Source organism: Sturnira hondurensis, unplaced genomic scaffold (assembly GCF_014824575.4).
Source record: "Sturnira hondurensis isolate 20B ecotype Veracruz unplaced genomic scaffold, ASM1482457v3 Scaffold0004136, whole genome shotgun sequence".
Classification (NCBI taxonomy): Eukaryota; Metazoa; Chordata; class Mammalia; order Chiroptera; family Phyllostomidae; genus Sturnira; species Sturnira hondurensis.
Window position 1 is genome coordinate 46,400,615 of NW_028076767.1, and position 15,933 is coordinate 46,416,547.

At 41.2% G+C, this 15,933-nt stretch overlaps 1 protein-coding gene across 3 annotated transcripts in view; it reads left to right on the forward strand.

Annotated features, from left to right (window-relative positions):
• STK39 (serine/threonine kinase 39) overlaps positions 1-15,933 on the forward strand; it is a 283,196-nt gene that overhangs the window by 59,520 nt on the left and 207,743 nt on the right. For all 3 annotated transcript variants that reach the window (XM_037044544.1, XM_037044545.1, XM_037044546.1), the window contains exons 3-5: positions 11,359-11,467; positions 14,540-14,681; positions 15,829-15,884. In XM_037044544.1, the coding sequence (XP_036900439.1) occupies positions 11,359-11,467; positions 14,540-14,681; positions 15,829-15,884 (307 nt within the window). The remainder of the gene's footprint in view (positions 1-11,358; positions 11,468-14,539; positions 14,682-15,828; positions 15,885-15,933) is intronic.

The window sequence follows — 15,933 nt, forward strand, 5'->3', positions numbered from 1 at the left end:
GCAGAGCTGCCTGTGTAAGGACTGGTGCTTTTATGGTTTTTTGCTTAACTCCATTAATCTTAGAATGAAGGATTTATGAGTTTGTTTATTACCGGTTAATTTATCTCTTTCATTCTTTCCCTCCCCTTAATGCTCATGTTGTGTTAATAAATTAATATATGTATAACTACCTACTTTATTTAAAAAGCTGTATTGTTTTATTGCTTTGACCTTGATGTTTCTAGAGATGGGTGGTGTTGGCCATGGTTCTTTAGGACGGTTTACCACCTCAAGACCCTTCTCACACCAAAAGATGGAAGTTACAGCACAGGTTGCCCAGTGTTGCCAGACGTCGGTGGGCTAGCTGTTGGCACGTGAGACTGTGCTGCACAAAGTTGCTGTGATCCTTTCCGTTTCTAGTACTGCTGTTGCCCGCGTTTTTATTATCTCTGTGGGTTCACATTTTGGCAGTGTTTGGACATCCGGTCTCCTAATAATCCTTTAATTCCGTGTGTGTGTGCATTATACACAGGTCAGTGCTCTGTATCATTTCACACTCTGTGCTGTGTGTTAACTGGAAACCATTGTTTCCACGAGAAACAATAGTCACTGGAATCCTTATCCTGTGTGTGTTATGTCATAAAAGTCACAGTTGTCAACTGTCTGCTGGCTGTTGGAACATCTGCCTCCCCTGCTGAAGCTATATCACCTCCCACCCCTACTCTCGAGGCTTCCTTGGCCTCTTGAACCCCAACTCCCAGAGTCAGATGGGATTTCTACACAGAGGTCCAGTGCGATGGAACAGAACAGCTTTAGACAACTGGTCCTGAACGCTGCTTCTTTGTCGGGTGGAGGCTGTTAGATCCTCCTGTAGTCATGGAATTTGTTCTGGTTTTTCTGATGAAGTATTCAAGTGATTTCATGATTTCTGAAACAAAATTATAATTACAGTGCCAACTTCTCTTAACATGAAAGGAAGAATGGTAGATGAGGTCATTGGTGCTAAATAATTGGCCATTTAAGTAAAATATGTACTATTGAAATGAGTGCAGTAATATTCCTCAAAGATAGTTTGGTTTTAGATCTAATATATGTTTATTCATTTATTTGGTGAATACTTAATGAGTCTCTACATTGTGTTTAGGCCCAGAAAAAGGATGAGTTTTGGCTGTATGTATGGGAGGACAATACTATATGCTCTCTAAAAGTTCATTTTATTTCAACAGCAATTAGAACACTTTAGGATAAATGTTTTACTTGGTATCATATGAATAACATTTAGTTTGCCTAAGCTCATTATTTTTGCTGTCCATTCTTTTAAATTTTCATAGGTGTTTTGGGCTTTGGCCTTTGACCACATCCTGGTCTCTGTAGGTGCGATGACCTCCGAGGCTAGTTTTCCAGGAGCTAGGGCAGTGTCACTGGTCTGTTCTGTGTTCCTGACCCTCCCATCCTAGATGGTTAGATCATTTCTGAGATTTGCTAATCCCACATTTGTTGTTTGTTGTGAATCCCATACTTGTTAATCCTACAGTGGTGCAAGTGGCTCTAATGAGCTTAACACCTTAACACTATCATATTTACGGTTTTTAAGCAGAACTCGTTAAATACATAATTATTAAACCCTACTAGGTGGTAGTAACTGAACTAGGTGACAGGCAAACAAAGAGGCTCCTGTTCCTTGGGGAGCCTTTGCCTAGTAAATGAGTCATTTCATTTTTCTGTTGGGTCAGTGAGGATTTTTTTTCTTTTCTTTCTTTTTTTAGCTATGGATATCTTTCTGCACCATTACCCTCCATTTGCCCAGAAATGGTGTAAACGTATTGATGGAGTCTCCTATGTGTGCTCCATTGAGGCAGTTCTTGCTTTCCAGCAGGAACATAAGACCCACTGTCATCGCCTTGAGGTTTCTTGAAAGGGCTTGGTTCTCTGGTTTGTGGTCAGCCTCAAAGGTTAGGGATGCAGCTCCAGGGCACACTTGGCTTCCCTTCAAATCCATTACATGAGCCAGGAATTAATCTGCCCTTACTGAAATCATCTCTCTTTTCAATCTTTATCACCAGGTGACAACGAATTCCATAAATGTGAATAGTCCTTTTATTGATCCTAAAACCCACTTCTCCAAAGACTCTGGGGCACTCTCCTTGATTTTTACCCAGAGATTGATTACTATTTTGGGTCATTATTGTACTTGACTTTATTTACAATTTTTAGAGTTTAACCCTGTTATTCTCATTTTTTTCTCTCTAGACTTGAGTTCTCAAAATGTTAATCTGTCTTTGGTACCTAGTCGTAGAAAACTGAGTAGCCTTTTCTCATTCTTTCTCATATTTCACTGCATCAAAACTCACGGTTGAATGTTTGGGGCAGGTGAGTGGTGGGAGGCCTCACGGGCCTGCGGCCATGCAAAGTGCTTGTTTCTTGAAAAAAAAAAAAGACAGAAAGAAAGTCTAGGTTAGTGATTATGAAATAATATGTAATGATCATTAAAATATTTTAGTTTGTAATGGGTGGCAAATAGGAGCAAATTGATTTAAAGAGAGCAAAAAGGAAAAAATGACTCATGGGCATGGACAACAGTGTGGTGATTGTGGGGGTGGCTCTAAGGGGGATAAATGGTAATGGAAAAAGTACAATAAAAATAAATCTGAAAAACTACATGAAAGTGATGAGTGCAGAAACTTACAATAGAGGGCAAGAGCTCCCCAGGTCAGAGAGCCCATGTTCTTCACTGCGATCATGGACTTGGGACAGACCAGTTTCACCTCAGGTTTTTAGTGTCTTCGTTCATTCAATGAGGAGTTCTACTCAATGGTAAAAATTTACACTCATCATCAAAGTTCTGTGACTCCGTGTGTTTTGATATTAATTATTTGACAAAATCACTTTAAAACTGTTTGAATCAAAACATTAATTGCTAGAAAAGTATGCTTTATCACTTAGGAGTCACGTCGCTCCAGTAATGTGGCGTAACAACAAAAATCCACTCTGAATTCATACGAGTTGAATATAGAGTCTGCCGCCTGCTTCTCCTGTGTCCGTAATGGAAGAGTTTCTCGGCTGAGCTAGAACAGTTCTAGAACAGTATACTCCCTTCTCTTCCTGTTGCATCTCTATAAAGATACTTCATTCATTTCATCAATAATATTAGTAGATAAACCAAGAACTTTACTTTCTCTGAACAGAGCCACTGCCCTCATTTTGCTTATTGCTGAGGTGTTGTGTTATTATTTCTCATTTCTCTGGATCCACTCTTCCCTGCCTATTTCCCCTCCCTCACTTCCCCCTCCCTTGTCTCTGTCCCTCCCTTTCTTCTCCTTTCCGTCCTTCTCTTTGTGGAATGGATTAGCTATGATTTGCAGGTTATTTTGGAGAATAAGGCTCTCTGTATATTTACTTTGCCTAATGGTAATTTTTTTTTGCTGTTTTTACTACATCTTTATATTAATTAATTAATTATATTTGAGAAAATAGTTATTCCCTAATCATGACTAACACGGTCTTTTTTTATCATTTTAAAATCATTTAATTTTAAATAATTATATTATAATTTAATAAATATATGGGGACTCCTGAGCAGTTCCTCTAGTCAGAAGGCCTTTTTAAAATTTCTTTAAATTGAGGTCTAAAATTTTTTTGATCTTTTTTTGGTGCTGTTTTACATAATTTCTATAATTATGTTGATATTTTTGCCTATCTTGTTTATTGTAGGAAAAAATCATACCAGTTTAAGGACGTCACCTTAAAAAGCTGAAAGCTATAATCTGTGTACATTTTCTTTTTTGTATCATTGAAAGTATTTTTCCATTCTTCTTCAACTCAAGAACTTCCTAATTAGTAAATTAATCAAATTCCAGCTCATTCTTCATTAATACGTGATAACAAATTGCATTTGGCTGTTTCTTATAGAATATTTTATACCAAGGATATAGAATTAAAACACAGGCCAACCTAACTGTACTTGTTACTGTTTTGAGCATTTCAGGTCTCAGTCATTAATTTTGTTCCGTCATTTGTCCCTTGCCACTTGGCTTTGTAATTATTTTCATGTGTTTGTGTTTTAACCAAGTGCACTCCACCTGATAGCAGAATCAGAAATGGGAAGTTTTGGGATATTTGGAGGAGATACATTTGTAAGAAATTAGAGAAGTGGAAATGAGCATTGCAAGGACATGGGTTTCTGGACTTACATTTGCTCAGTGACAAAGAGACCCAACGCAGACTCATTTTCAGAGTAGGAGAAAATGGAAAAACCTCCCTAGATTGAGTACAAGCTCGGTTATTTCTCTCTCTCCCTCCCTCTCTCTCCCTCCCTCCCTCTTTTGTATCTCACTTTTGCCATCTTTGTAGACTTCTGGAAAAATGCTGTTGTTTGGGTTGTTTTTTCCTACATTATCTTCTTTCTTAGCTGGTTTGGTTGTTTCCACAATTAAGCTGCTCCGGAAAGAGACAGAGTTGGGAAATATGCAGAAAGAAGGTTGGAAAGTGTCAGCCGGGGTTTCTGCCACTTTCCCAGGAGGGTTGGTGCCTGGCAGAATCCCAGACTGCCCATTGTGGCCAGGTGTGGGACAGGGCACACCACAGCGAAGAGACACTTTTCTTTCACCCCGCTTCTCGTCTTTCTGTGGTGAGACCAGACGCAGCAGCAGTGCTGAAGGTGGTTTCCAGCAGCATCAATTGGCTGGCAAGAAAGTTTCTTTGTCATTCTGTTAATGAAGTCTTCCACTTGACTTTTTGCATACTCCAAGTCGTTGACAGTTAAGGGATCACACAGTCGTCGCTGATGGTGGAGTCTGAGTCAAATCCCATGCTGACCAACTAACTGCAAGGCTTTCAGACGCTGTGAGGCATCCTTATGGCTGCCGAAGAACTTTTTCAGCTGACTAAAATAAAGTGGCTCTTCCCTACTGAGTTTTAGTATTTCAGCATCACTCCTAATATTCTTTGCTTTCTTATTCCTCCCTGTTTCTTTTCTAGAAAATAACCATACCAGTGGCTTCTACATTTCCAAGCAAAATTCTTCAGCTTGTTTTCAGATGGTTTTTGCAGAGTGCCCATTTTGTGACATCATGACTAAGATCCTGGGATGTATGTTCTGTTCTGTCAGCAAGTAGATATTTACCCATCGTGACTTCCCTGGGGATTTGGGGAGATCTTTCCAGACCTCCAAGTCCAATGCCGTTTTACCTTTTTATAACTGCTCTCTATAGCTTTAAACACTTCTGCAAACATCGATTAAGGCTATCGTAGAAATTTTGCTTCCCTTTTACTAATTTCTTAAAGTGTTTCTTTGTCTTCAAAATATGTAGACTTTCTCCTTTTTTTTTAGGATTTTATTTATTTATCTTTAGAGGGGAGGGGAAGGAGAGAGGGAGAGAAACATCAATGTATGGTTGCCTTTCATGGGTCCCCTGCTGGGAACTGGCCTGCAACCCAGGCATGTGCCCTGACTGGGAATCGAACTGTGATCCTCTGGTTTGCAGGCCCGTGGTCAATCCACTAAGCTACACCAGCCAGGGCAGACTTTCTCCATTTTTAATCTGCCTTTGGTTGGACTGTACTTAGATAGTCATGGAAACCAAATTATATGAAAACAATAACAAAACTAAGTGGTAAGGGGCACCAGTTGATTCATTGGTAAGTGGTACAAGTTGGAATACTTGACTTACTCTTCCTTGAGCTTTTCCCTGTTGTTTCTATTACTGTAAAAGAGGCAAGAGTTTTCTGCATGTGTGGTATAAAATTTCTCATCATTAAAAAAAGCACCGCCCTGTCTTGCATAGCTCAGTGGATTGAGCGCGGGCCTGTGAACCAGCCGATCGCGGTTCGATTTCCAGTCAGGGCACATGCCTGGGTTGCAGGCCAGTTCCCTGCAGGCCAACTACCAGCAGGGGATGCACAAAAGGCAACCATACACTGATGTTTCTCTCCCTCTCTCCTTCTCCTCTAAAGATGAATAAATAAATAAAATCTTAAAAAAAATAAAAAAAAATTTAAAAAAGCACAATATTTTTTGTGATTGAAAATGACAGTCCAGAAAAATATGTGGCTTTTATAAGAGCTTTATTAATCTTCCATTGCTTTGGCTGACATTTGAAATCATTGGAGTTTACATTTTTTTCTTTTTGAAAAAATTCTGCTTCTTAATGTATTGGGTTATTTAGTTTATTCATTAGTTTAGCCTTCATAATGATGCTGATGTTATGGAAGTACAAGCTGGAGAACCACTTTCTGCAAAGTGTTGTTTTTTTTTTTAAACATGGTTACCCTCCTGTCCTTTAGGGCATTCTTTCAATGCACAGTCAATTTTAGATGGTGTTCAATACATTTTAAAGAGGTATTGGGTTGTCTCTTGTATTTGGAAATATCCATTTCATTTAATAGTATTTGTAGATCGTATCTTTTTTTTCCTTTTTGGATCGAGTTGCGGAGTGGGAACATGCCTGGGCAGGTGTGTCTCCCAGCGCTTCCCTGGAAGGGTAACGCGTCTCAGTGCTCAGCTTGACGGTGGTGGTTGTCAGCCTTGGCTGCACATTGGAATCATCCGGGAGCTTTTGAAAATTTTTATTCCTAGGCTGTATCCTAAACCAATTTACATCAGCATCCCTGGGGCTGGGATCCAGGCATTAGTCCTTTTTAAAGCTCCCCAGGCGATTTGGGTGTGCAGCCAAGGTTGAGAACCCCTGCTTTGGAATGTGGTTAGATACAGCGACTCCTCAGATTTTACTGCACATTGTGTTGGAGTGTAGGTTTGATGTCTTAACTAAGGCTGAGTAGGATATTTTGCCGTCAATATCAGATAAAGAAGAATTTACTTAGAATTTACATAAGTTGTGAAAATATGCTAAACTTGGTTAAGTATAGTTTAATATTTCAAATTCAGAATTCATTTAAATGTTTTTTTTTCAGTGCGGATCTTATAGTTTTAAGGGACAAAAAAATCTAGGCTTTAACTTTTTTCTAATTCTTATATCTTCNGTCTTAACTAAGGCTGAGTAGGATATTTTGCCGTCAATATCAGATAAAGAAGAATTTACTTAGAATTTACATAAGTTGTGAAAATATGCTAAACTTGGTTAAGTATAGTTTAATATTTCAAATTCAGAATTCATTTAAATGTTTTTTTTCAGTGTGGATCTTATAGTTTTAAGGGACAAAAAAATCTAGGCTTTAACTTTTTTCTAATTCTTATATCTTCAAACTCTCTCTTATTTCTGTATGTTCTGAGCCCTTTGCAGAAGTCTGTGTTGAGACTCCTTATTTCAGAAGGGTGTGAGGCAGTGTACCAGGACACATGAAGTATGACAAGGTGGTATAAATTACACAGGTGAGATAACTAGGAAGAACACAGGCAGGGTCTATGGAGGCTCAGGAAGAAAGCTAAAAATCCATGACCCAGTGACCTGTGCACATAAGACAGTCCTTGAGCCAGTGGTGCTCACAGAGCTCGTTCTGTGACTTTTCTGTAGGAAGGGGGGAGTGCCAGGATCAGGGTGAGGCTCTGTGCCTTTGAGATTCAGTCCAGAACTTGGGACACTTGAGATTAGTGATGGGCACGGGGATGCTAACAGGCTAAAAGGAACTGAGACATTGAGAGACTAATTTTTAACATTTCTTTATGTGCTAGGCATGCTGTAAGGAGTTTTGTACACCCCATTTCACTTATGTAACAACAATCCTACATAGATGGCATTGTTAAGCTCCCTTTACAGAAAAGGAAACCGAGGTTCGAAGATGTTGCATAATTTGCCCTGGCGATCAAGGTGGTCAGCGGCAGAGCCTCACTTCAAAGCCGCTGTGCCTTAGACTGTCACCCTTCTTACACGGCTCCTGCTGGGTCACATCCCCCGTGTGTCCTCAGTATTTATTGGAGAATAATTCTTTTTGGGAAGGGGATGGGAAACAAGCACTGTATAACTGTATCAGAAAATCCCTTCTTAATATTTAAAGAGTGTTTTGGTATTTTTTTCACTTTTCCAGTTTTTGTTTTTTTGGCAGTTTTTTTCCTTCCCAACTCATCATATTTCTAAGGTAGGGTATTCTATGTTTTTGTGTGTGTGTGTCTCCCACCAAACCTAGCGTATCCATGTGAGACAACTGTGTCATGCCCTCGTTCGACACCTTTGACTGGGCTGGAGCCACAGCATGGTGGGGGCTGGCCCTCTTCGGTCTGTCTTTCGCCCAGCCCACGTTGCTCCCAGCAGAGGTGTGGTGCTGTGACTGCTGCTTCTGTTTCAGCAGCTGGAAGGGCTGTCTACTTGCTACCCCGTGTTAGGTTGGTTTTCTCACTGTTGTGAAATCTGATCTGTGATGCGTTTCAGATGAGGCTGCAGGAGCAAAGCCAGCTCTCCAAACCCCAGGGAAGATAAAATACTGTGCCATAGCTTCTTTGGCACTTGGTGACACATCTGAGTCTCATTTCACTGGACTCCGAGGGAGCCGCTGTGTCATATTCCTTGACTATGGCAAATGCATTGCCTGGATTTCAGAGTCTTTTGAGCTCTACCGGCTTTGACCTCGTGTTTTTTTTCTTTCTTTGAATTTTTTACCCTTTCCCGTAGTTTTGAAATTCCGACCACCTTCACTTTCTATCCCTTTTTCAGGTCAGAATCAGCTGGGCTGTGACACCAGGCCTGCTCTCCTACTCAGGCCTTTTTCTCGTCACCCCCACCCCCCCACCCCACCCCACCGACCCGCCTCTCTGCCTGCCCTCTGCAACTTTGCCACTCAAAGGCTGGTGTTTGAACCTGAAGCCTATTAGAAACGCAGACTCTCAGGCCCCACCCCAGGCCTGCTAAATCAGAACCTGCATTTTCACAAGGTCCCCAGGTGATTGTCTGCATGGCCAAGTTTGAGAAGCAGGGCCCTAAATCCTGCTTCTTTTGCAGGTGGTGTGCTGATTAGGGAATAGAATATTAGCACTAATTCATTCTATAGGAAGAATTGGTTGAAAAGGTTTTTAAAATAAGATTTCTTTCTTCTGTGGCCCATACTTTTGTCACTTTTAGAGACAGGCAGAAGTGAATGTGTTTGGGAGGAAGTGGGTTTGCCTACCCTGTGAGCGAGATTCGGGCACTGGGAAAAGCTGGACAGCGTAGCTGATAGATCGTCACCAAGCAAATCATTCAGAGAGCAACCATTGTCACTGTCTTGAAAACAAGGGGAGAAAGTAGTTCTGTGGAAAGACTATTTGAGCCAAGCAATATTTATATATTTTTTCAAAATATAAAGTATAAACATATGTAAAATTGCCTTAGTTCGTTTGGGTTGCTGTAAGCAAAGCACCATGGACTGGGTGGCTAATGAACAACAGAAATTTATTTCTCACAGCTCTGGAGCCTGGAGTTACGAGGTCGGGGTGCCAACATGGCTTGGGGGGCACCCTTCAGGTTGCAGCCTTCTCTTTGCTTCCTCCTGTGGCACAGGGGGCGAATGAGTTCTCTGTGGTGGCTCCTTGGTATCTCATTCGTGAGGGCTTTACCCTGATGGTCCAGTCACCCTCCAGGGGCGCCCCCTCCCAGTGCCACTGACTTCAGAATTTTGGTGGGGACACCGACATTGAGAACCTGACACTCTGGGTGGGAAACGGTGTGGGCCATCTAAATGCAAAGGGCTTAAGAAAACGTGCTTTTCCATACTCTGACCCAGCTTTGCATCATTGCAAAAGGATCCCTTTTCATGTGGCAATTGGTTGTTTATTGCACGTTTTGATTAATGATTTGAAAGTTGGGAATTTGAAAGCGAGAAAAGCATTCATTTACATTGACTGTGGACTAGTGAGAATGTCGAGTGCACGTATTTTTGAGAAACATTATTCCCATTTCTGTGAAAAACGGAGGCATCTGTTTAAACTGGATCCTACCTAGTGCTGCAGGCTTTCAAAGTGGGCCATTCCCACAACGAGCAGATGCTAGTGACTTGAAATAGGAATGGCCTGGGCAGTGTTCCATTTCTCCTTCAGAAGCATCTCGTGGCATCAAAACCCAACACCAGAGACAGATGGAAACTGGAACTCAGGTTTCAGATCCTGTTCAAAGGACAGGCGCTGGTGCTGCTGAATTGAAAAGGGTCAGGCAGATTTAGAAAACCTGGCATCAGCTAAATGAAGGAGGCAGTGAAGGGAAAGTGTTGTTAAATAATGAAAAGAAAACAGAAAACTTAGTGATTTTCTTAGGAGTGTATTTAAGATGTATGCATATGTTACATGTCATGGTATTTGGGCAAAGTTATCTGACATATAGGCTCTTAGTAATTTGAGGATAATTAGTACTAAATGTGCAAAGGTTGTAGCCTAAATTGGAATATTATTGCCAGGCAATTTTAAGTTAACTTTAAGTTAACTAGATACTCATTGTTCTTGAAAATATTTATGGCATGTGTAAACACACTTTTGTCACAAATCCTTAATAGCATAAATGAGGTTTCTCGATGACTGAGGTGATTCTCGTGGCTTTTACCTTAAAAGTGAGTTACACTCATCTGACACCTTTGATTGAGGGTTTTCATACGAGTCATCTGGCAATAACGTAAAATGACAAACCTCAACCAGTATGAACTTGACTATTACAGAAATACGTGGCTTATTAAAGTTTTCCACTTGTCTGACTTCAAAACTTTGCTGTTTTATATCTCTCTATAAAACTTTTTTCTCGGCAGCGATCTTCTCTAAACTATGACACACAGAGATTGTTTTCCGGTGCAGTTAACCGGGATCCAGCCGCCACGGTGTACGTGCTGCAGGATTCCTCGCAGCCCCTGGCAGTGCTCACGCTCCTTGTGACTGCCTCCTTTGGAGGGAGATTTGTTACCTGACGGATGTTTCCCGGGGCAACTTCTCTCTACCAGTCCCCCTCTGCCCCTTTATGTACTTGACGGAGTATCTCCCACGGAAGATAGTTTGGGAAATGATACTCTAGTATTTTCTCATGTATCATCACAGCAGTCCTGACAGACAGAAGCAGTTTTATTGTCCCATGTTAGGTGAGGGAGAAGCTAAGACACACACCAGAGTTCAGGCGGGCACTGGGACGCATGTCTTCCAGTAACTCCCCCAGTCTTGCCTCTTTGGAGGCCTTCAGTTCAAGTCGGAGGCACCTAGTCATGTATAGCAGGGATCTGTGCTGGCAGAGTCGGGTGTCCTTCTCGGGCCTGTGGCTGGTCAACAGGGCTGCGTGGTCTCCTGGAGGTAACGTGGGTAAGCAGGTTAGTTCTCGTGTAGCGCTTTTGAAGGAAAGGTTTTTAGGCAGCCCCTCTTGCCCCGACCCCAGGTATACTTTTAAGCAGGAAAGGTAGGCAGGTATTCGACCGTGGTTCATTTGTGTTTTGCTTCCCGATGTTCACTTCATGGTGCTACTATGTCATGTTTTGCTTTTCTTATAGAAAGAAATTCAAGCCATGAGTCAGTGCAGCCATCCCAACGTAGTGACCTATTACACCTCTTTTGTGGTCAAGGATGAACTTTGGCTGGTCATGAAATTACTAAGTGGAGGTAAGTGGATTTTGCCATTGTTTGTTTTCCTTCTGTGCAAGCCAACATATTGAATAAGATTTCAGATTTGACCCCCATACTCCTGTATTTAGAAGCTTTGCTTGATTTATTATTTGCTTAGAGAATAAAGTCCAATTCAGCTTAACTTCTAAAATGCGCGTCCCCTTGTATCCTGGCCTTCCTGGTGTGGGTTCATCTCCCTAAACACCTATGCACTCCGGTGCCTCTCTCCTCACCTGCGCTGCCCCTCAGTCCTAGGTCCGTCCATCCCCCTCCATGCCTTCAAGTCTTCAAAGGTTACCTCCTCTCTGTAGCTGTTCAAAAAATTTAACCAGTCCTTTCTGTTTAAAACCTTCATTTTTAACATTATGCATGTCCTTAATGCATGGCCATGTAATGAATTATTTCAGTGCTGTGGCGATGGAAATGTTCTGTAGCTGTGCTCTCCAGTTTCTGCTAGTTACGTGTGGCACCGGAGCACTTGACATGTGGCTGGTGTTACTGAGGGACTGAATTTCTGTGCTATTTTAATTTGCTTATACTTAAATAACTTAGGTGGCTAGTGGCAACAGTGTTGGACAGTGCAGATTCGCACTGTGGACTTCATGAAGAAAGCACAGGGAAGGGCCCTTCTAATTCCCGGAACCTGGTGCCCAGTACATGTTGTGTCAAATGAAGGGGAGAGAGACTTTCTGCATGCGACATCATTTGTGTGCAGTATTGATCGGAAGTGGTACAGTGTTCATCACCTGTTTGTACAAAGTAACTCCCTCAGTAGCCTCAGATCACTGAGGTTGTAAGAGCCACGGACAATGTAATTAATAAGGCACTTTTGCATTTCTTTATTTCTTTTTATCTTTTACATCACTCACTGATAAGGAACAATAATGATAACCCTTAACTTTGCTAAACAGTCTGTGGTTAGATCCCGTTCAAGGATGTTTCCTTACTTGTTTGACTTAGTGTGCACAACCTCCTTAAATGGCAGATAGCACCATCCCCGTTTTTCAGAAAGTTCACCGAAATGTAAGAGAGTTAAGCAGCTTGTCTGAGGTCACGTGCGTAGTAACTGTTAGTGCTGGAATCTGTGACTGTAGGACCTGTTGACTTAATAGCAACTCCAGACGTGTTATCACCTTTATGTACCACACACGAAAACGGAAGCTTCGGAAGCACGAGGCATTCTCTTCATGAGGTCCAGCATACCCCCTCTCTAGCGTGTTGTGTCTCCAGGGTGTCACATCACTGTCTGTCTTCCTGAGACACGAAATGTGGCATAGGAGCAGAGGAGAGCATTTTGTGGTTCTGGGACAAAGCCAAAACTGGCATAGCGGAACTTATATTGTAGAGCCCAGTTTTATCTGCAGACCCATTTCCAGCTGAAGCTCAACCAGGGAGGCATGTTAAATTCTTTTCTTTTTTTAAAGAAAGTGTCTTGGATCAAGCAGAGGCCCAGAAATGGGATGACAAACAAGGGGTAATTGCCTTGGGTTTGCTTGTGTGGGTCATGGTTGGGGACCTGGAGCCCCTGGTTGGGTTCTGTTCCCAGTCTCCTCATTAATCCTAATTCGTCCTTGTTTTCTTGAGTGCCTACTTGGTTTTTAATTAAAAAGTGAGAGAAAAAGGAAAGAAAAAGCAAAAGGAAGCCTGTTGGAGCCCGCTTACAGTGTCTAGTGTCTGGCCTGCTTCTTGTTTTTCTTGGAGGACGGTACTTTCCAATCAGAGATTTTAACCTGGTCTCTCCTTGTGGGGTCCACGGACTGAGAGGAGATGAGAAGTTCTGGTAACCTGGGGCTCTGGGTAGCCCCACGTATTCTGTGCAAGCAGCAGAGGGCTTTACTTCCTCTTTTCTTTTATTTTTATCCCTATGAACCTTTTACAAGCCTGAGGATATCCCCTGTCCACTTTCCTGAGGACTTGATAGAAGATTTCATTGTCTTTTTAAAAAGAATACAATTTAGACTCTTGGGCTTTAGTGGGTAAGAGGAACAGGCTTTAAAAAGGTTTGCACAGGAAGGGGCGTGTGGGTAGACGTGAACTCTTGCTCGGTTTTCCATCAGCAAGCTAGAAATACATATACGCCTGCTATGGTATATCCTTATAAGATATAAATAAGTAAAATGTCTCTGGAAGTATAATGTTCTGAATGACCAAAACATCCAAGAGTCTATGAATAAACATATGTTTTGTTTCTCTCTGAGGTAGAAAATGTGTATCTGTTTTTTTTTTCTATAACATTTATCACATTAAATCTCTTAATGAAGGGTGGGTGGTTAGTCTGGTGTAGTAATATCTGATGGGGAAACTCAGTCCTCTTCGTTAATCATTGAGAGCCTGGAGCCAAACTCAGGTCCTGAGGTGAGCTAATTGTTAACTCTTCAGAAATGTTGAACCCCCCCAGTAATTATGGCGTTTAAAATGACCCGGAGGGAGGTGTGGAATATTAATTAATACATGTCGAAACGTGAATTCACAGTGCCAGGCTGTTGCTCTGTTTGTCGTAGCAGAGTGCTGTGTATTCATTTCTTTATTATAAAAGTCAGTACATCAAGCACCAAGTAAGTGAAAAGAAGGGTTGCCTAGAGTCACTGAAAGGAATCTTCTGGTAGTAAGCAGGGTCTAAAGGCAAAACACCTTTTTCTGTCCCCTCCCACCCGTGCGTCCGGCATCGTGGAAGAGCAAGCTGCTTGCTCTGAGAAGTTCACTGCTCTCTCTCTCCTGGCCTCCTGTGCCTTCCTTTTCAGCTCAGACACCTGGGACCTTCTTTTGAATCTAACCAATTGCAAGTCTAGGGAAAATGGATTAACTGGGAAGTGGCCCTGTATAATCTTCCGTTCCTGACCCACACTCCTTCTCATTTACTTCAGCTGAAAGTGAGCTTGCAAACTTGCATTTTGTGTGTCTGGCTGTGGGCTGCCTTGCAATTGTTTGTATGCCTTGGGAATATTTGTGTTAAATACACAAAAACCATTTTTATGTCCTCATTTAGTTTTCTAAATTGGGAGCCCTATTCTGGGAAGGTAAAGAAGATGCTTATTCGAGTGTTTTCAATTCTTCTGTCTGCCCACTTAGGTTCAATGTTGGATATCATAAAGTACATTGTCAACCGAGGAGAACATAAGAATGGAGTTCTGGAAGAGGCAATAATAGCAACAATTCTTAAAGAGGTTTTGGAAGGCCTAGACTATCTACACAGAAATGGTCAGATTCACAGGTATGACCCCTGCAGAGATGTTTCAATTCAGCTGTGTCTTCAGTCCTAGTCAGTAAAGAGTGTTCAGGAAAGACATATTGCAGGCAGGTAGGTATTGGCATTATTTCTAACTTGGGCTAAATAGATGAAGGAAAAAAGTATTTAAGAAAGAAATAAGAAAAAGAATTTTGATGGTTTCAAATTGATTTATCTGCTTTCACTGAAACAAGAACAGACTATAAAAAGTACTGAGTGAACTCGTTAAAAACATCAGTTAACGCACTGCTCTCAAAGTGTGCTCATTTGAACGGGGTGTCACTTCTAACTCTCTAGTACAGGCAAGACTGTTTCCAACATTGTAATATGTTAATTATTTTTGACATGATGGAGAGAGGGAAGGAGGAGGCACTGGTTTCATCTTCTTGGTGACATAAAATGCCAATTTAGTAGCCAATCAGCAGAGAACATGATTGCGCAGGGTTTCTAATGGGTTCCTAGGAATGGCGGCAGGTAAATACGGTAACCATTTATCAGTAGTACCAACTTTAATTTCCCTACCCTGAACTAAGTGAGCTATTTATTTTCTTTCAGTAATTAGAAAAAGTATTACTTTAGGAATCAAACTTATAGATTATCATTTTTTCCTTTAATTGTTAAGACTACTCAGCACACTCCTATATAGAGAAAAAATATGTTCTAGAATATTGTAAGTAGTGTTCATAACCAGTCTCTCCCCAGAGGAGAGACTGAGGAAAGCAGTCATTTAAGAGGCTGATGGGATTCATTTGGAATTGCCCCCACGGACAAATTTCAGTGGAAATAGCACAGCTTTACATAGGCTGGGCTCGAATTCTTGATGAAATGATGGTATTGTGAGCACGCGGACAGTCTCTAACTCTAGAAAATAAAGAGTCTGCTCAGTATTGATTTAATTAAATCTGGATAAAGATTTCACATACAATAGTTGTTACTAAAATTCTAACCATTCCCCAGGAACAAACTATAAAATCACATGTATCTTGTTTAAAATCTATGACGTAGTTTTAGTATTTATAAAATCATGGGAAATAGCTGCTTATATGATATATTTTAAAATCTCCCTGAGTGAATTAATGCAATAGAGTATCTGTATTGCATAATCTATTCTTTTTGTTTTTTTCCTGAATAGGGATTTGAAAGCTGGTAATATTCTTCTGGGTGAGGATGGTTCAGTGCAAATAGCAGGTAACGTTGATAAAGATAAAATGTTTGTTTACAGAAGCAATGCATTTCC